Below are 20,139 nucleotides of genomic sequence, written 5' to 3' on the forward strand. Positions count from 1 at the left end.
TTCAACTAAAGATACGTGTTACGAAATCTAATAGACACAATTTTGTCCACAAATGTTGAAAGAAACACAATAATACCAGGACAGCCGCAAGGCATTCTAAATATTTATAAGGCTACAATACTCGAATCCATCTTATTAATTTAGTGTCAGTGTTTCATGCAAGCGATGTGGTGGAGGTTATGGTGGGAAAATTTTTCGTGCTGCAGTCAACTCAAGCGCTTGTGCTCTGGCGGCTTACGTCATGAACAGGTAATTGACAAAATAATCTTGGTTTTAAAGATTTTGTGAATAGAACACGACCTTTTATAATCTGTATTGATTCGGTTGATCTAAATCTACTAAATAAACTCGTGTTTTAGACCTGTGCGTTTGAGAATGAACTTCAAAACCAACATGGAAATGGTTGGGAAGAGATTTTCTTACCTCGCAAAGTACAAGGTATTTTCACACTGACGTGGCAAATTAAAACCTTTCAAAATTTTAATCCGCGCAAAGTTTTTTGCTAGTTGATCGTTATGAAATGGGGCATACTAGTTGAGGCACATTTAGTAATATTTTTAAGTTAAACGTCGTCGTTGGACATAATTATTATTTATTTTTTTACAAATCAGCAGCGGGCGGAATCCTAGCCTTTCCGGCATCTTTCCTGCAAACGAAATTAGTTGATTTGGGCAGGATTGAACACGCCCAAAGTCTTCACAGTTGTTAGCTATCAACATTTTTGTATTCTTTTATACCCGAATCGGTTTCAACAATATCGTTCAATGTTGTTGACAAGTCTGAACACAACGTTCGATGCTGTTAAACCGCGATCTAAGAGTTTTTAGCCCTGGTGAAATACTTCATGTAAGTATAACTGTAATGTTTGAGATGAAGTTAAAGTTCTGCTTCCCTTCAATTTGACAAAATATTTAGATTGGTGTTTCGGAAGAAGGCTTATTGAAAGGCATTGATATCACATGTTACGCGGCTTGTGGAAATGCGACAACTGAATGTATACTAATGTTCTTCCCTCTGATTCTGGATAATGGTGAGTTCTTAGTCCATGGTCATCAAGTTGTCTTTTTTGCTTGAGAGGAACAAAATAGCAGTCAATGGCATCTAACTGACTTCCGTATTCCTGCGTTTTTGGATGTTCAATTAATTACTCCGGCGTCAACGACGGAGTTGAAAATTCGCCTAGATTTTGTTTTTTTTTATTATTTTTCGTCGTCGCAACTGTGTTTTGACGCGAAATATACTAGTATTTGAAAAGGGTATGTGACCGTATTTATCTACGTCACAGTTTTGTCTCCCAAGAGTTGTGGTGCACAGGAATTTGTTAAAAACGTTACTCAGCTGCAAATAATACCCTGAGCATGCGCATTAGCTTCAATTTTATAAACAATAATCAAGGTCAAAGGCAGCGGCAAATAATTGAATCTGCTCGCCACCGACAAATCACGATATTTTGCTCGACATCGTTTAATAATTGGCTCTATTGTTTTGTTCTTCTTTAGCGTATTATTGTGAAAATTGGAAATTTCAAGGCGTACCTTGCAAGACTAACACAGCAGCCAATTCCTATACACGTTCACCAGGTATCTGTATAATTATAGCTAACGACATATTGTGACACACCTGAACAAATCACTCGTTTACTGCTGCAGCTGCTACCGTTCAAGGCTTCAAGTTTGCTTCAAAACACATGTTTGACGTTTGAAAATGTAGTACGTTTTGCCACGCGTCCTTATCATATTTGGATGACACTGACATGTTTAAATTGGGTCTGTTTACATAGAGCGAGTTATCCCAGCTAGGCGAGGTGAAAAACTGCATATAATGTAAGACTAATCAGGTTAAGCCTTTGATGTAATGCGTTTTTTCCCTTGCCTAGCCGGGATAACTCGCTCCATGTCTTAAATTGGGCCTAGAGGCGAATACCTCGCAAACATAATGCTCATATTGAGGGTAACTAAATTGCCAGTAGTTGTATCCAAGTCATTTACTTATTTGATAGCATCGCCGTTTGATTTTGGTAAACATCTGATCACACGTTACAACTGATTGAGGAAGAACTAGTGGAATATTTGAACATTCTTGCGCGTTTCTTCACGAAAATGCGTTCCTGTGATTTTTCAGGGACATTACCAGCGGCTTTCATTACTGAAACAATGATGAATCACTTGGCCAAAGCATTAAACAAGAGCCAAGAAGAGATAAGAGAAATCAACTTCTACCAGAAAGGACAGGTTTGTCTTTTTTTTAAAACGTCTTTTACAAAGATTCAATATGTACACAACTGAGGATAAATTAATTGACCATAACAAAAAAGATGGTGGATGTACATATTACCAGAATGCATTGCGGTCGGAAATCGTTTAAAAAAGCGAACTGACGTCTTGTAAAGGACAGGCATAAAACAGGAAGTTATTTTCTTCGCTGTGTTAAAATTTCACGTAATTAAGTGTTTTCCTTGCCATCTTTTTTCAGTCAATCATTCTAAATGCCCGCAATGCATTCTGGTAAGATGTACATGCCGCCATCTTTTTTGTTACGGTCAATTACGATTTTGTGGCACTTCACTCGATGTAGGTAATTTCTAAAGGTTTTTTTAAAGGATCTCAATTTTGAGTGGAAATGATTCCACTGGAAATTAAAGCCCTTTAAAAACCTTTAGAATATATACACAGCTATTGCATGTTACGAAAGGCGATTTTTTTTCTTCCAGACAACCTACTATCAACAACATCTGCCTTTTTGCAACATGTCTGAAATATGGCAAGGTGAGACTGTAAAGAGTTTATTGAACGGTCTAACAAACTTGAAATCTAATAGAAAGTCCGGGAATTGCTTGTTCTTGCTTTCTTTTCATTTTGACAATTATCATTTAATATCAATTTATTTATCGAAGAAAGTCAACTAATTTGCGAAGTGTGAATCATTTTTTTTCCGGTAATTCGTCGCTGACATACAAATTTAGTTGAAGTAAATTAATAACAACACACTTCAAATTTGTTATACTCAGTTGAAATTTAATTGCAGATTTGAAGAAATCAAGTGAATTTGAAAAGCGTAGAACTGCTATTGAATCATTTAACAAGGTTTGGTTTACACTTTATTTTCGTCACTTTCGCATCGTCCCACTGACTGGGACTGTCCCAGTCAGTGAACTCCAATACCGATAAAGTAATACAGCCAGTACCTCCAGGCCATATAAATGTCATGTTTATCGTCTGAAGCCCCATTTACACAACACTGGATTTATTGGCACGGCACGGCTAAAATGGGTACCCGTGCCCACTTCATTCGTGCCCGGCCTTTGTTTTGGTAGCCTGAGCACTAGTAATATTGAGCACGGGTACCATTTTTAGCCTTGCCGTGCCGATAAATTGACTGTAGTGTAAACGGGACTTAAATTGTATATTCAGGTTCACCGGTCACGTGGCTTTTAGACCTACTGGCGGTGTTTTTGTCTTATTATGTTAATTTTTAATTTTTAATGATAATCTTGGTAATCTTTGTTTACCTTGTTTTTCCAAGGAAAATCGTTGGCGTAAGCGAGGAATGAGTATAGTGCCACTGAGATGGGGCGTTGGGTATCACCCAGGCGTTCGGTTTACCGCTTATGTCGCAATATTTCGTAAAGATGGCACTATAGCCATATCACATGGAGGGGTTGAAATAGGACAAGGGATAGACACAAAGGTATACCATGTGAATATGTATTGCTTGTTAATAGAATACTCGTATGTAATTTATACACTTCTTACAACTTCATAGCATCTGTTTGATTTATAATTATGTTATTTTATTCTATTCTTCTATCTTTTCTTTTGCATTTTTCCAAATCAGCGAGGAAGTCTCGCCCGCTGTTGAGGTGGCTTTTAGCTGGTGCATGATAACATAACTAAATTATATAAAGTCGTCTGTTTGTTGTGTGTTTGTTTCCTGTTTTATGTCTGCAACCAGCCCCGTCCCCCCCCCCCCCCATAAATTTGTCCCAATGAAATTTTGTTGCAGAAGTATGACTCAGGTATCAAATTATTCAGCATGCAGATAATATGGAAGACATTAAATTTTAAAACAACATTTATTGGAGGCCTGCTTTCCCTTCACATCATGTTTTAGACTGTTTATTTATGTGATTCAATCCATGCAACGACAAGCATGCTGCATGTGTATTTCATTTACTTATAGCCATTTTTCCCATTTCGATTTTTCATTCTGAGAGGTTTTTTCGAGCTCCCAAATTGTCTTAATTTTTATACCGATATAATTACTGATACAAAGCCGCGATACTCTTTTTTGAATATTTTTAATTTTATCTAACTGCAGGTTTGTCAAGTCGCTGCTTACACACTCGGCTTTGGTCTGACTGTTGATAAGATCGCAATTAAACCAGCAACAAGTTTTCTTAATCCAAATGGTATGTAAATTAGTTCCACATTTCTCAGTAGATTTTCTTATTTTTATATGGAAAACCCAACTTTTAATTTCATTTGATGCGCTTTTTACTTCGCCTAGCCAGGATAACTAGCTCCATGTAAACATGCCCTAAATTGGGCCTAGAGGCCAATACCTCGCAAACATAATAACTGATTGAGGAAGGAATAATGGAATATTTGTACATTCTTGCACGTTTCTTCACGAAAATGCGTTCCTGTGATTCTTCAGGGACATTAATGCCAGTGGCTTTTATTACAGAAACAATGATGAAACACTTGGCCAAAGCATTAAACAAGAGCCAAGATGAGATCAGAGAAATCCTTTAGTTCCACATTTCTCAGTAGATTTTCTTATTTTCATAGAACTAGTTTTGAACCCCCGCCCTCTGTAGACGTCCCATCGTGAAACTCATATGTTCAGAGAAGTCAATTATATAGGGATAAAATCATCGTGGCACTTATCATGAGGAACTCCCAACCTACGATGTGTTTTGTGTTACGGGGAGAACTCGAGTGCCTTTTCACTGATATTGACCTTGAAGTCAGTATTTTAACGTGTCCCTCATAAGTGAATTCCGCTATTGAAAGAGGTCAACACAGTATTATGAACGATCCCCTGAAATACATTTTTTTCGTTCACAGGTGCAGGAACTGGGGGAAGTATAACAAGTGAATTATGCTGTGAGGTGTGATGAGTTTTCATTTTTCTAGCTTAAACGATGTAACGGCAACACAACTTTAACTCATTAGTCATACATTAGTCTTTTAGTCTGAGTTTGAGTAGGAGGTGAAGTACTAGTATTATTTAAAAGCCAAACAGGCCTTTGGCCCGCCTTTCTGTGGTGTGGGGCAATGGAAGGGGTATTTTTCTAGAATCCTAGTCTTGAGGGAAAGGGAGGGACTGAACCATGGCCATCAAAAGTTGCTTCGAGAATTCATCAAAGGAAATCTTGAAAAGATAACATTTATCAAGGTCAAAACATTCCTTGTATGAAATGGAGTGGACATCTATAATTCAGAGGAATTTTACTATCCGTTTATCGGCATTTTTGGCAAATACTATTAAGCCTGATTAAACTTTTTACTGGCTGAACTGAGAAGACGAACGGAAAAAATATTGAAATTCATTGAAACAGTTAATTTTCAGTTGAAAAAGAATGGGGAGCCCTTCAAAATCCTGAGCATCCTATATAGAATTTAAATACATGATGATAACATTATTTCACGTTTAACTTATTTAAAAACTGTATCTTGTGTTTGTGCAGGCGGTCATACATTGCTGCAATATGCTCAAGGAAAGAATATTACCCGTAGCAAAAGATATGCCACAAGCCACATGGCCTGAGATCATTAACAAGTGTTATGAAAAGGGTGTTGATTTGTCTGCAAAATACATGTATGTATTTATATGTAGTGCTTGTAGAATTTACTGTTTTAAATGATGAATTTTGCAATTTTCATACTCTGGTGCCTGTTTCTTAATTGGCTGGGTGTGTCACTGATCTCAATATAGTTCGAGGCAAATGTGAACAGCGCCATCTTTGCACTCCTTGTTCGTAGCTTCACCTTTTGGCTTCTTTTTAGGTTGTTGCCAAAGCCTCCTCAGCCGTTTTTTAATTATAACATTTTTGCCGCGACTTGTACGGAGGCCGAGATTGATGTGCTCACTGGAGAGACAGAAATACTCAGAACGGATATTTTGTTTGACTGTGGAAAAAGGTAGGCACAGAGTTGCAAAAAAGCTGCGAGTAGGCGGGTGCCACCCGGAGGAAGGTTTGCTTTGAATGAGGTTTGTGAGGAAGTTTCAAAATTGAACACTCCAATTGATCACATGCACGTACCAAAAAAACCAAATACTTCTTTACGCTGGTTGCCACTTGACTTAGTGAGGTAACGTCATTTTGAGGAAGGTTTTCAAAACTTGAAATCCTACTGGAGGAAGGTTGAACTCCTTTTGCAACTCTGGGTAGGCAGTGATTCCGTTAACTTGCACAGTAGAAAATTGTGTATAAAACTACAAAAACCAACAGATCTTGATTTTCAATACTAGCTATACTCATATTAGAGACGGGAAACTCAATTAAATAGGGTGTCGTAATTATTACGATAATGATTTTGGTTATTTATTATTTAGCCTTGTTCCGCCCATGACCGTGTTGATATTTGAGAAACTCGTCTGATTTTTCCGTCGAAATGCGACGTCTGAATCAGGCCTAAGGCTAGTTTCTCGTCCAGACGGAATTCCCGTCCAACTTACCCGTCTTTTTAGACGGAAAAATTCGGTCGAGAAACCCGTCTGTGACCGGATTCACATCTGACAGGCTTCCCGTCTCTGATATGCATTCCGCTGATATTGGATAATAGCGTGCGAGGAAGGGGATTAACCATTTATTAATTATTTGTGCGAGGAAATGATAAGTGATGTTCTTTTTTGCAGCATGAATCCTGAGATTGACATTGGACAAGTGGAAGGCGCATTCATCATGGGTCTTGGTTATTGGTTGACTGAGAAAGCAATATATGATCCTCTGTCTGGTCTGGAACTTACCAATGGAACATGGGTTTGTATTTCCTCTCAATGCATGGGTAAAAAATATGCCATTATTAGTATGGCGTGTAATTATGAGGCAAGCTACACTTTTTTGCTATAGTTCAATTCTATTCCGTCGTGTGTAACGTAATAGAGTTTATGTGTTCGACTTGAAAATACCTACTTTTATTTTAGGAATACCACCCCCCGTTTTCAAAAGATATTCCAATAGATTTCCGGGTGAACTTTATTAAAGATGCCCCAAACCCGCTTGGTGTTCTTGGCTCAAAAAGTAAGTTCTTTATTGAGGAATTCAATGTCATGTGGCGTTATATTTTGTGGTATTGTTGATTTATGTGCATTAAAATGAGATTGCATTTACCAGCAAAAGAGGTTTGTAAAATAGTAAAAGCGGAGTATTTACCTCATTCAGTGGCGTAACTAGAATGATAATACACCTTATGCATAGTGACGTAACAAGCCGTGATGCCTGCAGGGAATTCTGGTTATTTCAAAATTCAAAATTTACCGCCGTGACTACTAAGACTAGAATTCCCTGCAGGTGTCACGCTTATTACGTCATTATGCATAAGGTCTATTAGGGGGAGGGAGGCGTTTAAGGTCTATTAGGGGGGAGGGAGGCGTTTAAGGTCTATTGGGGGGGAGGCGTTTACTTGTGTATTCAGTTCTGCTTCTGTCAGACGGATTTCTATTGTGTAAGCTATTGCACTCTGCATTTACAAAAGAATACGTCGGACACAACTTAATAAACTCGCACTCCTCCGACTTTTAAAACTAAACAACATGCATAAGAAAAGCGAAGGATTTATATGTATACAATTTTAGGAGTATTTTAAATGCAATTTTATTGCAAATTGGCTCAAGTTTTCTTATTCGTAGCCCACGCTATAATTATTAGGTCGCGCCAGTGACCTTTTCTTAAGCGCTTACATTAGTATATTATGCTAATTATCAGTTTATAAATTCTACGATTCAATTATGCCCTTCGCTTTATTTGTGGTTTAAAGCTACTGGTGAACCACCTCAGTGTATGTCATCTTCCTGTTTGTTCGCTGTCCAAGATGCGATATATCACGCTCGTGAGGAGACTGGGCAAGACAAAGATTACTTTCCGCTTGATGGTCCAGCTACAGTTGAGGTCACACAGTTGAAGTGTTTAGTTGATCCAACACAATTTATTATTTAACGAATGCGAAAAAAATTTGAAGAGTGAGAAACATAACCTCAATATTAGTTTTCAGGCGAAGATAAAATTCTTATGCCGACCATTATTTAGCCATTAAAAAGGGGATTAGTCGTTTCTATTAGATATAACTGATCAATAAAATTTTTTATTCATAGCACGGATGAGTCGAGGTTCTTCTAAGTGGGGCCTAGCCAGAAAAACGTTAATACGAATACCCGATCTTTCTCGCGCACAAATATGTGACAATTTCCATGAAAATAAAATAATAAATACCAAGAAATCAGTTAAAAATCAATCATAAAAATCGATTGCTTAGAGCATTATCGGGATTGAGGACTCGTTAGGACCGCAGAAGAACATGACAACATTATGAGCGTGACGTTTTCACCAACTGCTAAATACCAATTCAGAGGTCCAGTCAAATCGGCCTGATGCATATAATTGTCCCCCGCCCCCAGGTTTTAATAATTACCACATCGAGACCAGGAGGGGAAAGTTTAATTAGATTCAAGCAGACATGTTTAAAAAATTTGCACATATTGTCACACAAGGCCCTTGATGGCTGACTCTCATATGTCGCAATCGTTTATTGGCCACTGATGTTTATTGCTGGCGATGTGCTTTTTTGTCACCAATCACTGACGAGGATTCAAGGCGGGACATTAGGCACAAACATGTTACGCGTCAAACTGGCCGATTTCGATGTTAAGGGCGGCCTCCACCTACTGTTATACGTACAAAAAAATTAACTACGACGGCCGGTTTCGTATCACTGAGCATGCGCCAAGTCGGCCGCACTGATTGTACCAGTGGACTGTATGTACAAAGTGTGTTTCGCCTGCGAGCAATATGTTTCGCCTGCGAGCAATATGCGCCTGTTCGCCGGCTGGAATGTGTGCAGACAGTGCAATAAACACGTCATATTGATGCATTAGCAAACTCATAAAGTGATCGCAGAAGGTTATGAATTTGTTATGAATTTGTTTCTACGAAGTTCGCTGACTCCGGTCTAATGAGCTTTTGGGAAACGATTATCAAAGTTTGTGTATTTTTTCGCGGGAAACGAAGAATTTGTGATTACAATATTATGCAATACAAAGCAAGTTGACAAAAAAAATTAATTGAATTTATTGAATATGCCGTAACTTTCCTGATAGGCGATAATCTTTCCTCAATCCCGCAACAACAATCCTCCATCGTTGTGCGTGTTTTGAAAGCTCGCACTTTTGCCGCACTTGAGTGGGTGTTTTTGAGAACCTGATTGTGAAGGTTTACCTTAAATCTTTCCTTGATTTAGAGGAGTTGTTTTTCTCGATCAACAATAATACAATTTCTGGGTCACATGAGCGTGAGTGAGTGCATTCCTTGAGTACAGGCGCATAGTGAAATATTTAAGTTGAGTTCGCAACCGCTACCTGTAATTTCTACCTTGCCGTGTTCAAAACAGAACATTGTTTCTGACAGGTTGTGCGGTTTAGTGAAAGGGTCAAAGATAGCCGCGAGCTACTTGTAACATTCGCCGATCGTTTGCACAAAGTGGCAACACATTGGCATTGCAAGCCCAGCGAAACTTTGTTTGCACCAAGTAGGATAAATAAATAAAGTGATGTATGTATGTATTATACGAATGTATGTATGAATGGCAAAACCATTTGTTTGCAGATAGTGGGGGCACTACATTGCAAAGCTGAGTTGCCTAACTAGCGTTTATTTTCGTGTTGTGCCTCACGTCTCACGACCCGACGAGATTACGTGTTGTCTAATATGCTTAGCTTATCTGGGGATATATCTTTCAATTATAAACGTCACCGTTCACCCCGGGTTATATTCGTTCGTAATTGATATACACTAGTAATTTATATACATATACTGTAGTTAATATAGATATATTGTATTCTAAACTGTCTGTCTGACTGTCTCTAGGCCTCAGCTTCGCAATTCATTCTTACAATTTTTTACGTCTCATCTATAGATAGAGTATTATAAAGACAAGTTTCCTGTTTGTGAATTTAGCATAACCAGAATTATGGCGCCATTTTTTTTTAATTAAATATAATTGCAACTATTACTGAGGCATTTCTTTATTTTCTTATGTAGAAGACGTGATATAAATATGCTAATATTTCCCAAAAGATTATTTTAATTTCTTTTGTTTCTCTGCCTCCTCATAGTCCTTGTGTCTCCTTGGCATTTGTTATTGAAACATATATTCAGTTGATAATCGGTAACCATAGGAATACATAAACACACACTTCATGTGGCAACAATAATATTATAATTATAGAAATATTAAGATATTTTACGGAACTTTTATGTCAACACATCGCGGTATGTATTTTCGTCTGTGAAGATTTACACGAAGATTCATTTAAATCCTAAGCCCGGAACAAAATTATTAATTTCATGGGCCTGCAAACGCTTCCGTGTTGACTTCCGTTGCTAAGTAATCTAAACACATTATCACCAGAAGACGGCAGCTGTGATTATGGCTGGCATTATCCAATCAAAAGGCCGCTGCGAACAGAGCACGGATACGTTGTCGTGGATTCGCTCTAACATTTGAAATAAATTTAGGCCTTTTTCTTTCAATTTCAATAACAATACTTTAAAGAGTCTTTGTGTTGACCTGCATCGCCACTTGATAAACATGAAACGTGGTCACAATTGGCGATGTACGCAAGGCCTGGCATCATGGGATAACAAAAATAATAAGATTTAGTGTATCTGTGCAAACCGCAGCGGAAAGGACTCGGTGTGTATGCATTTTATACCTAATAACTAACATCGTATAAAGTACAATTGTTTGATGCACATTGGTGTACAAAGAAATCGGGTTTAATATTTACATATATCAACAAAGATGATCGATATTCTCGTCGCTCAAAAGGACTGCTTGGAAGAAAATTGTGATTACTCCGACAAGACTTTATCGAAGGACGACATTAACTGTGAATTAAATGAATCGTGCTGGACTGAGGATGAATGTGATTCAGATGAAGATGAAGATGAACTTAATTTAAGTTTTCGCGATGGAATGAAGCGAAGTGCATCTGATGAATTTTGTCACGACTTGAAGCGGATAAAATTTGACAATAATGTTCGAGATTTGTCAAACAAATTCTCATATAAACTTGATTTAGTTTTTAAAGTGGACACAAGCCAGTCGGAGACGGGAATGAGGAACAATCATATCAACAAACTCCAAGATATCTCACACAAAAGTGTTAAAAAAGCCAAAGATAAATAAGTTAATGAATGAAGCCAAATAGCGAATAAAAGTCAGTATAATTCGCTCGTAATTTATTCACATCTAAGAGTTACACAACTGATAAGTTTCGAATACAACTATATATCTGTTTCAAAATAGTCCTGAGACCTGGATTAATATGCACCAAAAGCAATCTTGCTAGAGCAAGCAGTAATGATATTACAAGACAATAAATAAGAAACGAACGAATTAACGCTAATAAAATTAGCTAGCATTGAAGGGATGAAAGTGCACTATAGAAGTATGTACAATTTGTGAAAATAAAGCATTTGTACATCGAGTATAAATTGATTTTTCTTTCTTGAAATGTTCCGTTATCGAAATTACGACAGAATAAGAACACAAAGGCTAAAATCTGTTGTGCATTTGGCCACAGAAATAGTGTTATAAGGTGGTTAAAGAGGTTGACCGCAAAATGAACACTAATAGATACCCTTATTAGATTATTAGATTGCGGCAAACGGCAAAGTCTAAAGAGAGCATGCAGTTATCTATTAAAAGTCACGATATAGCTCAGTTATCATCAGACCAAATTATAAATTATTTATTCCCTTATAGTGTAGAGGTCAAGGAGAGTTTACCTGAATTCGTTTACCTTTAAATTTGCCGTTAGCGGTTTGCAGTATGCCTTCTTGTTAATATTATGAGGGTAACCTTAAAGTAATACTTTGTTTCTGCGGCCGGTATAACCGTGATAATTATTAACGTTCAAACAAGCAACGAAGCCGAGTCTTTGGCAAACCAGTTTTCAAGCTAAGGTTCATTTTAGTGAACCGAGAGACCGGAATATCTATATACTATACAGATTTCATTCTTCAGTATACATTGTCATTGAGATTCCCAACCTCATTCCCAGGATATGTGGCGGAGAATGCGCCGAGGCCTTGTTTATGTACCCTAAATATACGCTTTAATTCTCTATAGACTTATAGTGATTCGATCGTGTCATTCGTTCTAAATATATACAGTAGTTCGCCGTTATAATTTGTTTCCCATCTGCTGGTGTGAGTGAATTTCCAAATTGGTTTGGTGCGTTCATCCATAGCTTGCCGTATTTATAATGCAAGAGCCTGCATGCAAAGGCTTTAAACTTCTTGACCTTTAACGGGCGAAAATTCGTTTTATAAACTACACAAACTAGCTGTTACACTAAAATTCATTATCTAAAATACATTGAGCGACTCAAAATGTGTTCAAATAGTTTTTAGCAATTTAACAGTCGCGTGTGGCTGTTGGTATAAACAGGATCCTCATCGATTTTCTATGTTACGCAATCAGTCTGCTTGAAAACCTCAAATGGTTTCTTATCATGGAACACTATACCAGGCTTGAAAACGTTTTGCAAACCCCAAACGCAATTAAAAAGTATGATCACTATATAATCTAAAAACTGTGTTAAAATGTAAAGATTTCTTGGGGTACGTCTAGAAAAAAATGACGTTTGAATCAAAGCTGCTTTTGTATTCACTTCATGCATAGACAGCGTTGTATAATGGCGTTGAACATTGTTGATAGCGGCATTTATTTGGCGCATTATATTTTGAAAACCGGTTAAAAACTTAGTTCACTAACTAATCCAAAGAATTAAGCTAATATGTAGATAAACTTTGAGCGGCACCGCGAAAAGGTTTTATGTTTTGAATGTTTTATATTTTGAATACGGCGCGACTCTTTTATACGTATATAGCCCTGGAGTGCATGAGCAGAATTCTGCGAAATATTTCTCGAAGTGGTGATAATTTTATAGGTAAAAATATCTCCTCTCAACATATTACAGGAGGGAAAATTCTGGCGCGAATACACGTATATAATAATAGTTACCGTACAATAATAAGCAAATTTAAATTTTGCTTTTCACGATATATAGTATTAGTTTGAACCTGACCACATTAGGGATCATTCTACAAGAAGACTGACTGCACGGAACAAAAGTCCAAGAAATGTAGAAAATATGAATTGTGAAAATGAAATATTTTGTCACTGTGTCGAAAAGCCTCTGACTGAGTGCACTGCTCAGACTGACATTACGCTCATGCAGAACATGAAACTGTAGCGAAATAATATACGCCTATTTTGCTGAATAATATGTAAAGGAGGCATTATTGCTGTATGTATATGCCTACTCTTGCCAGTCTTGGTCAATTTGAAACTTTCAGGAAAATATAGCTAGTATTTCATCACATTATAACCAAGGAGCAGCGTGGCAGCGCCTTCAAACAACAGGCAGAGTCAGGGATTATTCTATTGTGCAATAATCTGAACCAATTTATGCAGGGCACAAATATAAACAACATTTTGTGCTGTGATAAAATACTATAGCATCAAATGTGGTATAACAACTGCCTAAATAAACAAAACACTTCTCGACGTTTCGACCGGAGGGCCTTCGTCAGGAGATTTACTCAGAGTTACTCTGACGAATGCCCACAGGTCGAAACGTCGAGAATTGTTTTGTCTATTTAGGCAGTTGTTATACCACATTTGATGCTATAGTATTTATCACAGCACAAAATCATTAATGTTGTTTATATTTGTGCCCTGCATAAATTGGTTCAAATTATTGCACAATAGAATAATCCCTGACGCACTTAACACGTATGTACACATGTGTCATGCACTTGTGACTATGATGACCTACACGTGTTCCTATTCGTGTCGTAAAATTGAGCACGAATGACAAAAATTAATATATTCGGTCCACGCATTCTATGAAGAAATAATTGTAAGTCGAAATTGTCACGAGCTAATAGCGAGCTTTAGCAGTGACTACGAGTACGACTACGAGTACGAGATTCGTCATTCTCGCGCGTTGTTTGCTTACGCCATCAGCCAAAACTCGTAGTCGTTGGGCTTTCGAGTACGAAGTTTATCAAAAAACTCGTACTCAAATGCCCGGCGACTACGAGTTTTGACTGATGGCGTAAGCAAACAACGCACGAGAATGACGAATCTCGTACTCGTAATCGTACTCGTAGTCACTGCTAATGCTCCCTATTGACTTGCATGGGCGCGTGCTAAGTGCACCAGTGCCGCCAACCTTGAGAGGAACAGAAGCTACGTTTCATTTTCATGGATGTTTTGAAATTATATTATTTTATTTTGAAAAATAACCACACGGGTAAAAATTAGGCACTCCGCTCTAAGCATCCATTATAATGGCAGGGGATAAAGGTGGGAGGTGCATGACGCATGCCTTGATATCGTGGATTACAAAGGGATAAAAAAAACATAGGCATTTGAACGAGAGGTCTAGACGTTGAGAGTCGGTTTAATAAGCCGAGGGGGGGGGGATGCATTAATAATAGTTTACGGACGAAAGATGTTTGGTTACCCATGGTATTTGGGTGAAAGCCGTATCTGATATACTAGAAATATTTGAACTGAATCACAAACTTCCTGGTTACAGAAGATGTATTCAAGTTTTCTGGCATCGTAGGGCATAGGCAGGCCTTTGCGTGTGGCAGGGCAGATAGGAATCACCTTCATTCAAAAAAATATGACACATTTATATTTCAGAAGTTAAGACGGCTCAAATTGGCAATTTAAGGCGCTTAATATTCAAAATTAGCAGTCAGTATACGTCTAAATCAATAAGGATTGGAAGGATTGAACTTTAAAAGCTTTTGATTATGATCTGAAATTACACTAATATATGTCTATCAAGAACGAGGCAAGAAACAATAAATAAAACTGTTTTAAAGTCACGTTAATACGATATGAATGAGCAGTAGATAGTTCGAATACCAACCTTTACGTAAAATGTTTGCTGTATCCTACCTTCACTGGTCTGATATTAACTGGATGCCCATGAAAAATGAAAAACTTTTAATTTCCGGTGGCATTAATTAAGATTGCTTTAAACCCGATTAAAATTAGACCAGACTGATGCAAACTAGAACATTCCAACCAGTCTATTATTAGATCGAAATAATTTATGTAGTATGTACGTACATGATGTTATATAGGATATTTCACGGTAGCGAGTATATATAGAAATTCATTTTATGTTCGGGCATGAGAACACGAGAACATAAAAACCGTGAAATGTTCTGTTTATTGAACAATGACAAAAACACACACAGACGACAAGTAAATACGCCGCGAAAGACCATTATATAAGCAAATCTTTTTGAATTATAGCCTAAAAACTAAAGTAGAGCAAGCCTCAACGTTAATTTCGTCAGTTTTATATACGAACCAAAGACCGTTTTTATTTTCAATATAACAGCGATAAAAATGGCGGGGAAATTTTCGAAACTCGTTATGTCTGACTCCTAAACGAGACATACGAAAAATAGGCGCACTGTACCCCGGATGTAGTGGCGTATGAGTTCTACGAGTGTTTTATATAGTTCTCAGTGAAAAACCCGGCCCATCCATATATTTTTTTTATGATGACACTAAAATAATATTAATGACCAATCACCAAAAACTATACGTTGTCAACAAAAATGACGACTCAAGCAGCTGTTGAACTAACGCCATTTTGTTTAATTGCATGCTGTTCATTTAGTCAATCTAAACTCGCCAGATCACTGGCCCATGCACGATATCAATAATTTATTTAGATTAAAATCGACTAAATACGTTAATTGATAGCTTCAATTCCATGCAACCTGTCAGTTCTCTAATGTTTCAGCCAAACTTGTAGTAACTATAGCTACGTTTAGGATACATAATTATACGATGAAAATTTTTGCACTGGCTTCACAAAATGTCTAGATATTCCTAAAACACCTCCTAGGATATATATTTTGCTCTGATGAAGTTGCGGATTATAGGGTAGTAATGCCCGTTTTTGAGACGTTGAATTTCTCATTTGCCGAAACAAATGCAAATGAACTTAAACAAAGCCTTTAGCTTTGATTTTAACATTAGGTTTGGCACATGAAAAATTCTTGTCTGAAACAAGCTTAAAATCCATTGCATGGTAATGTGGTAGTTTTGATATCCAGCTAGCCCTGGAATATTTAATATAGTTATATCCAAATATGACAAATAACGCTGTTGTTACCTCTCTACATTAAAATTTGTTGAGATGCATGTAGGATAATTATGAAATTCATTTGCCATCCTTTATTTTAGCATTATCTTAACTCTAGTGGTTTTTTATGAAACCTTCTTATCGATTATGGGTTGTCTCGCCGCTCACAACAGACGTATTCCGAATTGCTTTGATGTTAGCCAACCTTAAAAGTACTTTTGCTTCAGTCCTCAAAACAGGATTCCTCCAAAAGAAGATAAGCGAGTTGAGGGTAGACGAGGAAAGCCCCAAAGTACAACTCCAATACGCCAAGGAGAGCGTTAAAAATGTGAAAGGTGCTAAAGAATTTGTCACTGCAAACGGAATTACACATAAAAATGTGCAACCAACAACAATTGCACAAGATTTTGCTAGTCTCAAATCTTGTGCTGTGTTCCTGTCCTTGTGTTCTGTGTTACTTCGTTCAGACACACGTCTTCCTGTTTGACTTGTTCGAAAAATTGACGCATAAATAAAAATGAACGAAACAAACGATATCAAGATGACAACACTGGTGAGTATTCGTCCAATTTGGTTGAGAAATAAACGACATAACGTTGATGCTATGGCACAACTCCACAACGCTGTTGCTATGATAAAGAGTTTGAGCTTCGTCACCTTGTTACGATGAAAAAAGGGATGAACAATACATAGATACCTTTCAATGTTTAGCAAAAGCAATGTCATGAAAGACATTCCGGCTAAAGACAGAGATATGTTTTCCAAAAACACATAAATCGTACAGTCTGGATCGTGCAGTAGAATTTTCACTAATAACAACACAAAGCAGGAATTTCCGAGTAATCCAGTAGCTAGATCAACAAAAGACAGCAGCATTATAAGGAAATACGTCGTCTTTCTTCTCAACTGTTTTGATCGCCAGTAAGCAAGAATTGTAACGGTATTTAATGAAACTGTCGATATTGTTAGGAATACATTGACAATACAAGTTATAACATAGTTGATGTAGTAAGCTTTAGATGGAAATCCAAGTGGAAGTTTGAATTCTCTTTGGTGAAATCGACAAATTTGCCAAAGAGAAGTGTTTATGTCCATGTCGAAGTTATAGCATTGTCTGAAGCGCTTGTTTTTCTCGTCGTAACAGCTGCGTTGCTTCTATATATATCATTTATTGAAAATATCGCTTGCTGGGTGAATAAATTGTCTAAAAAAATTAAAATTAAATCAAGCAACACTGCCTATTCAAACACGTATTCCGGAAATTGTTACCCCCGTCATGCGTCAAGTGATGCTTGTATTGCATTTAAACTTATTGATTGCCACCAGAGCGAGTCAAATTCTGTAGATATAAAAAGACACGTAAAAGTTTGTTATGTCTGAGACTGAAGTAAATATACTAAATCTTCCTAACTAACAATCCTTGTCATTACTTAGCTATTAAACGCTGCTCCTTAATTACAAAGATGATGAACGATTCCGGTGCATTTAACGTCTCTAAAATTAATGCAGCCATATCGTTGATCACCTGTAATAACAGAAAATAATGAACGGTTTTGAGATTGATTGATATTTTTCCCCATAATTAAACTTTGAATGCTTGAATGAATTGTTTATGACATATTCACAGGCCAACCGCGGTTGTATAAATTTCTTATCAATATTTCGCGTTGAGAAATATAAATCGTAATTAAATCCAATATACACGATTCTGATTGGCCGATTCGCCCATATGATGTTAGTTAACGACCTTTTTATGTAATTGGCGGCAGCTCGGTTTATGGCATTATAAAAATTCCCGGAAAACAGTGGCGGGCTTAGCGGAATTTAAAATAAACAAGACGCCTGTTCTGGCGTTAACTCCGGCGAGCCGCGCACGTGCCCGTCTTCAATAGAAAGCCTCTGAACGTAAACAATACAGTTCGATACTCATTTAGATGCCTTGCCAACCTAAAATCTAAATGTTGTTCGATCGCGACATTTTGAAGCACATCGTACTTTAAAAAGTATAGAAGTTCAATTGTTCAAAAATGTAAATAAACCGTATGATACATTCACTTTGTCTTACACTTTGCCTTTGGAATTCGCGCTTATATATTAAATATTTAATCCTGTGCAAACTGCGAAGTGTCAACAAACGCGCCCATACACGACCACATCTTGTTAAACGGCGAAGTAACAGCGATATTATTAAGATAGGACAAGAATCTACATGTATTAAATATATTCTGACCCCAATCAAATCTAAACTTAATCGAACAGCATCAAAAGAACGGTTTATTTGTTCCTCTTGGAGGAATTGCCGTATCATGCGAGCGAAATCGAATCGCGCATCGGAAATTAGCCAAAGCTGTGCACCACAACTCTTGGGAGATAAGACTTTGATATAGATAAATACGGTCACATACACATTTCAAATACTAGTATATTTCGCGCGCTATTACCATAGCCCATTACAGACTTGCGACGACGGAAAATAAAAGAGAAAAAGCAAAACAAAACCGGGGCGAATTTTCAACTCCGTCGCTGACGCCGGAGTAACAACTTTTAGCGAATTTGAGCAAGGAAACGAAGTACGAAGACGAAGACGTGTTTCGGCCGAGGTAGACTGGGATGTATTGTGGGTGCCACATCTTCGGCAATCGTCGGATATACGAAAGATGACGAACGGTTCTTCTACTTCCGGAAAATTTCATTGTTTTCGAAGAACGGAAGCAACCGAAGTCACGTTAATACTTTTGTCAAATTTTAAAGCGAAGGCGAGTACTTTAAAGACGAAAAAGCGGTGATCGGTGAGCGTTGAATGACTTGAATCTACAACTACAAAGTTACACTAATAGAAAATAAATAAAGCATTATTTTATTCAGCAAATGGCAGTAACAAGTTGCCCTGTTTTATAAATTATAATTCGGCAAATGGTAGTAACAAATTGCTCTGTTTTATAAATTATAATGCAATATTTCACCTGTCAATTTCTTGCTTGTGGACATGCAGCTATTAAACCAAAACATTACCTTATTGCAAATGGTAGTAACAAGTTGCCCTGTTTTATAAATTATAATGCAATATTTCACCTGTCAATTTCTTGCTTGTAGACATGCAGCTATTAAACCAAATGCTGTGGAGTTTAAAAAGAAGCTTTTATTTGAACATAACTAACAAATCATATTTTTTTAAAAAACAAAACTTTTAACAAAAGTGCATTTCAACTGAACAAAAATCTTTAAAATATTGTTCAGATACACAGATGAGTCCTTTAAAATTGTTAATGCGAAACGTTTGAAACAATTTTCGACTCTTTGTTATATGCGACTGTAAAATGATATGGCAAATCAAGTAGTTTATCCTCAATGAAATCTTTTTTAAGATCTTTCTCCTTCTAAACTAAGCTTTATGTTATCAGAAGATGTGTGCCACCATCCCGGAACCTTACTGCCTTTTTTGTTCTGTTCACCTATTTTGCTCAAAAAAAATTCATTTCCTATCTCTTGTAAAAATGCTTTTATATATGTTTTGATCTGTCGTAAAATGTATTTAACTCTGAATAAAATATTATAATACATAGATTGCGTAATAAATCGACTTCGTTATAACTGTATTCACCCAGCTAACTGTAGGGCGTTTATTCCGTTGTCTATGGCATTAGAACATAAGACTAGAAAATAATATTTTAGTGCATCAGTTGATATTTACTAATAATGTTTTACAGGCTACCCACATGTACG

At 37.0% G+C, this 20,139-nt stretch overlaps 2 protein-coding genes across 2 annotated transcripts in view; one reads left to right on the plus strand and one right to left on the minus strand.

The window, feature by feature from the left end:
• The window catches only part of LOC114519687 (xanthine dehydrogenase/oxidase-like), a 33,566-nt gene extending 21,853 nt beyond the window's left edge, over window positions 1–11,713 (plus strand). The window contains 15 exon segments of the mRNA XM_028539856.1: window positions 145–249; window positions 360–438; window positions 916–1,030; window positions 1,500–1,580; window positions 2,122–2,231; window positions 2,711–2,765; window positions 3,025–3,083; window positions 3,523–3,687; window positions 4,318–4,408; window positions 5,070–5,113; window positions 5,693–5,823; window positions 6,012–6,146; window positions 6,865–6,988; window positions 7,153–7,249; window positions 7,986–11,713. Of these exon segments, the coding sequence (XP_028395657.1) occupies window positions 145–249; window positions 360–438; window positions 916–1,030; window positions 1,500–1,580; window positions 2,122–2,231; window positions 2,711–2,765; window positions 3,025–3,083; window positions 3,523–3,687; window positions 4,318–4,408; window positions 5,070–5,113; window positions 5,693–5,823; window positions 6,012–6,146; window positions 6,865–6,988; window positions 7,153–7,249; window positions 7,986–8,164 (1,570 nt within the window). The 3' untranslated portion in view covers window positions 8,165–11,713.
• Window positions 11,714–15,703: 3,990 nt separating this feature from the next.
• On the minus strand, window positions 15,704–17,511 carry LOC114519709 (5-hydroxytryptamine receptor 4-like). The gene has a single exon (XM_028539881.1). It carries the CDS (start codon window positions 17,509–17,511, stop codon window positions 16,555–16,557), a length of 957 nt encoding a protein of 318 aa, XP_028395682.1. The 3' UTR covers window positions 15,704–16,554.
• Between the last annotated feature and the right edge of the window lie 2,628 nt (window positions 17,512–20,139).

The sequence above is a fragment of the Dendronephthya gigantea genome, unplaced genomic scaffold (genome assembly GCF_004324835.1).
Source record: "Dendronephthya gigantea isolate DGI-Jeju-01 unplaced genomic scaffold, DenGig_1.0 000014F, whole genome shotgun sequence".
Classification (NCBI taxonomy): Eukaryota; Metazoa; Cnidaria; class Anthozoa; order Malacalcyonacea; family Nephtheidae; genus Dendronephthya; species Dendronephthya gigantea.

Bases quoted from the DNA above. Each gene is read 5' to 3' on its own strand.
- LOC114519709 (XM_028539881.1), bottom strand. From the start codon at position 17,511: ATGGACATAAACACTTCTCTTTGGCAAATTTGTCGATTTCACCAAAGA.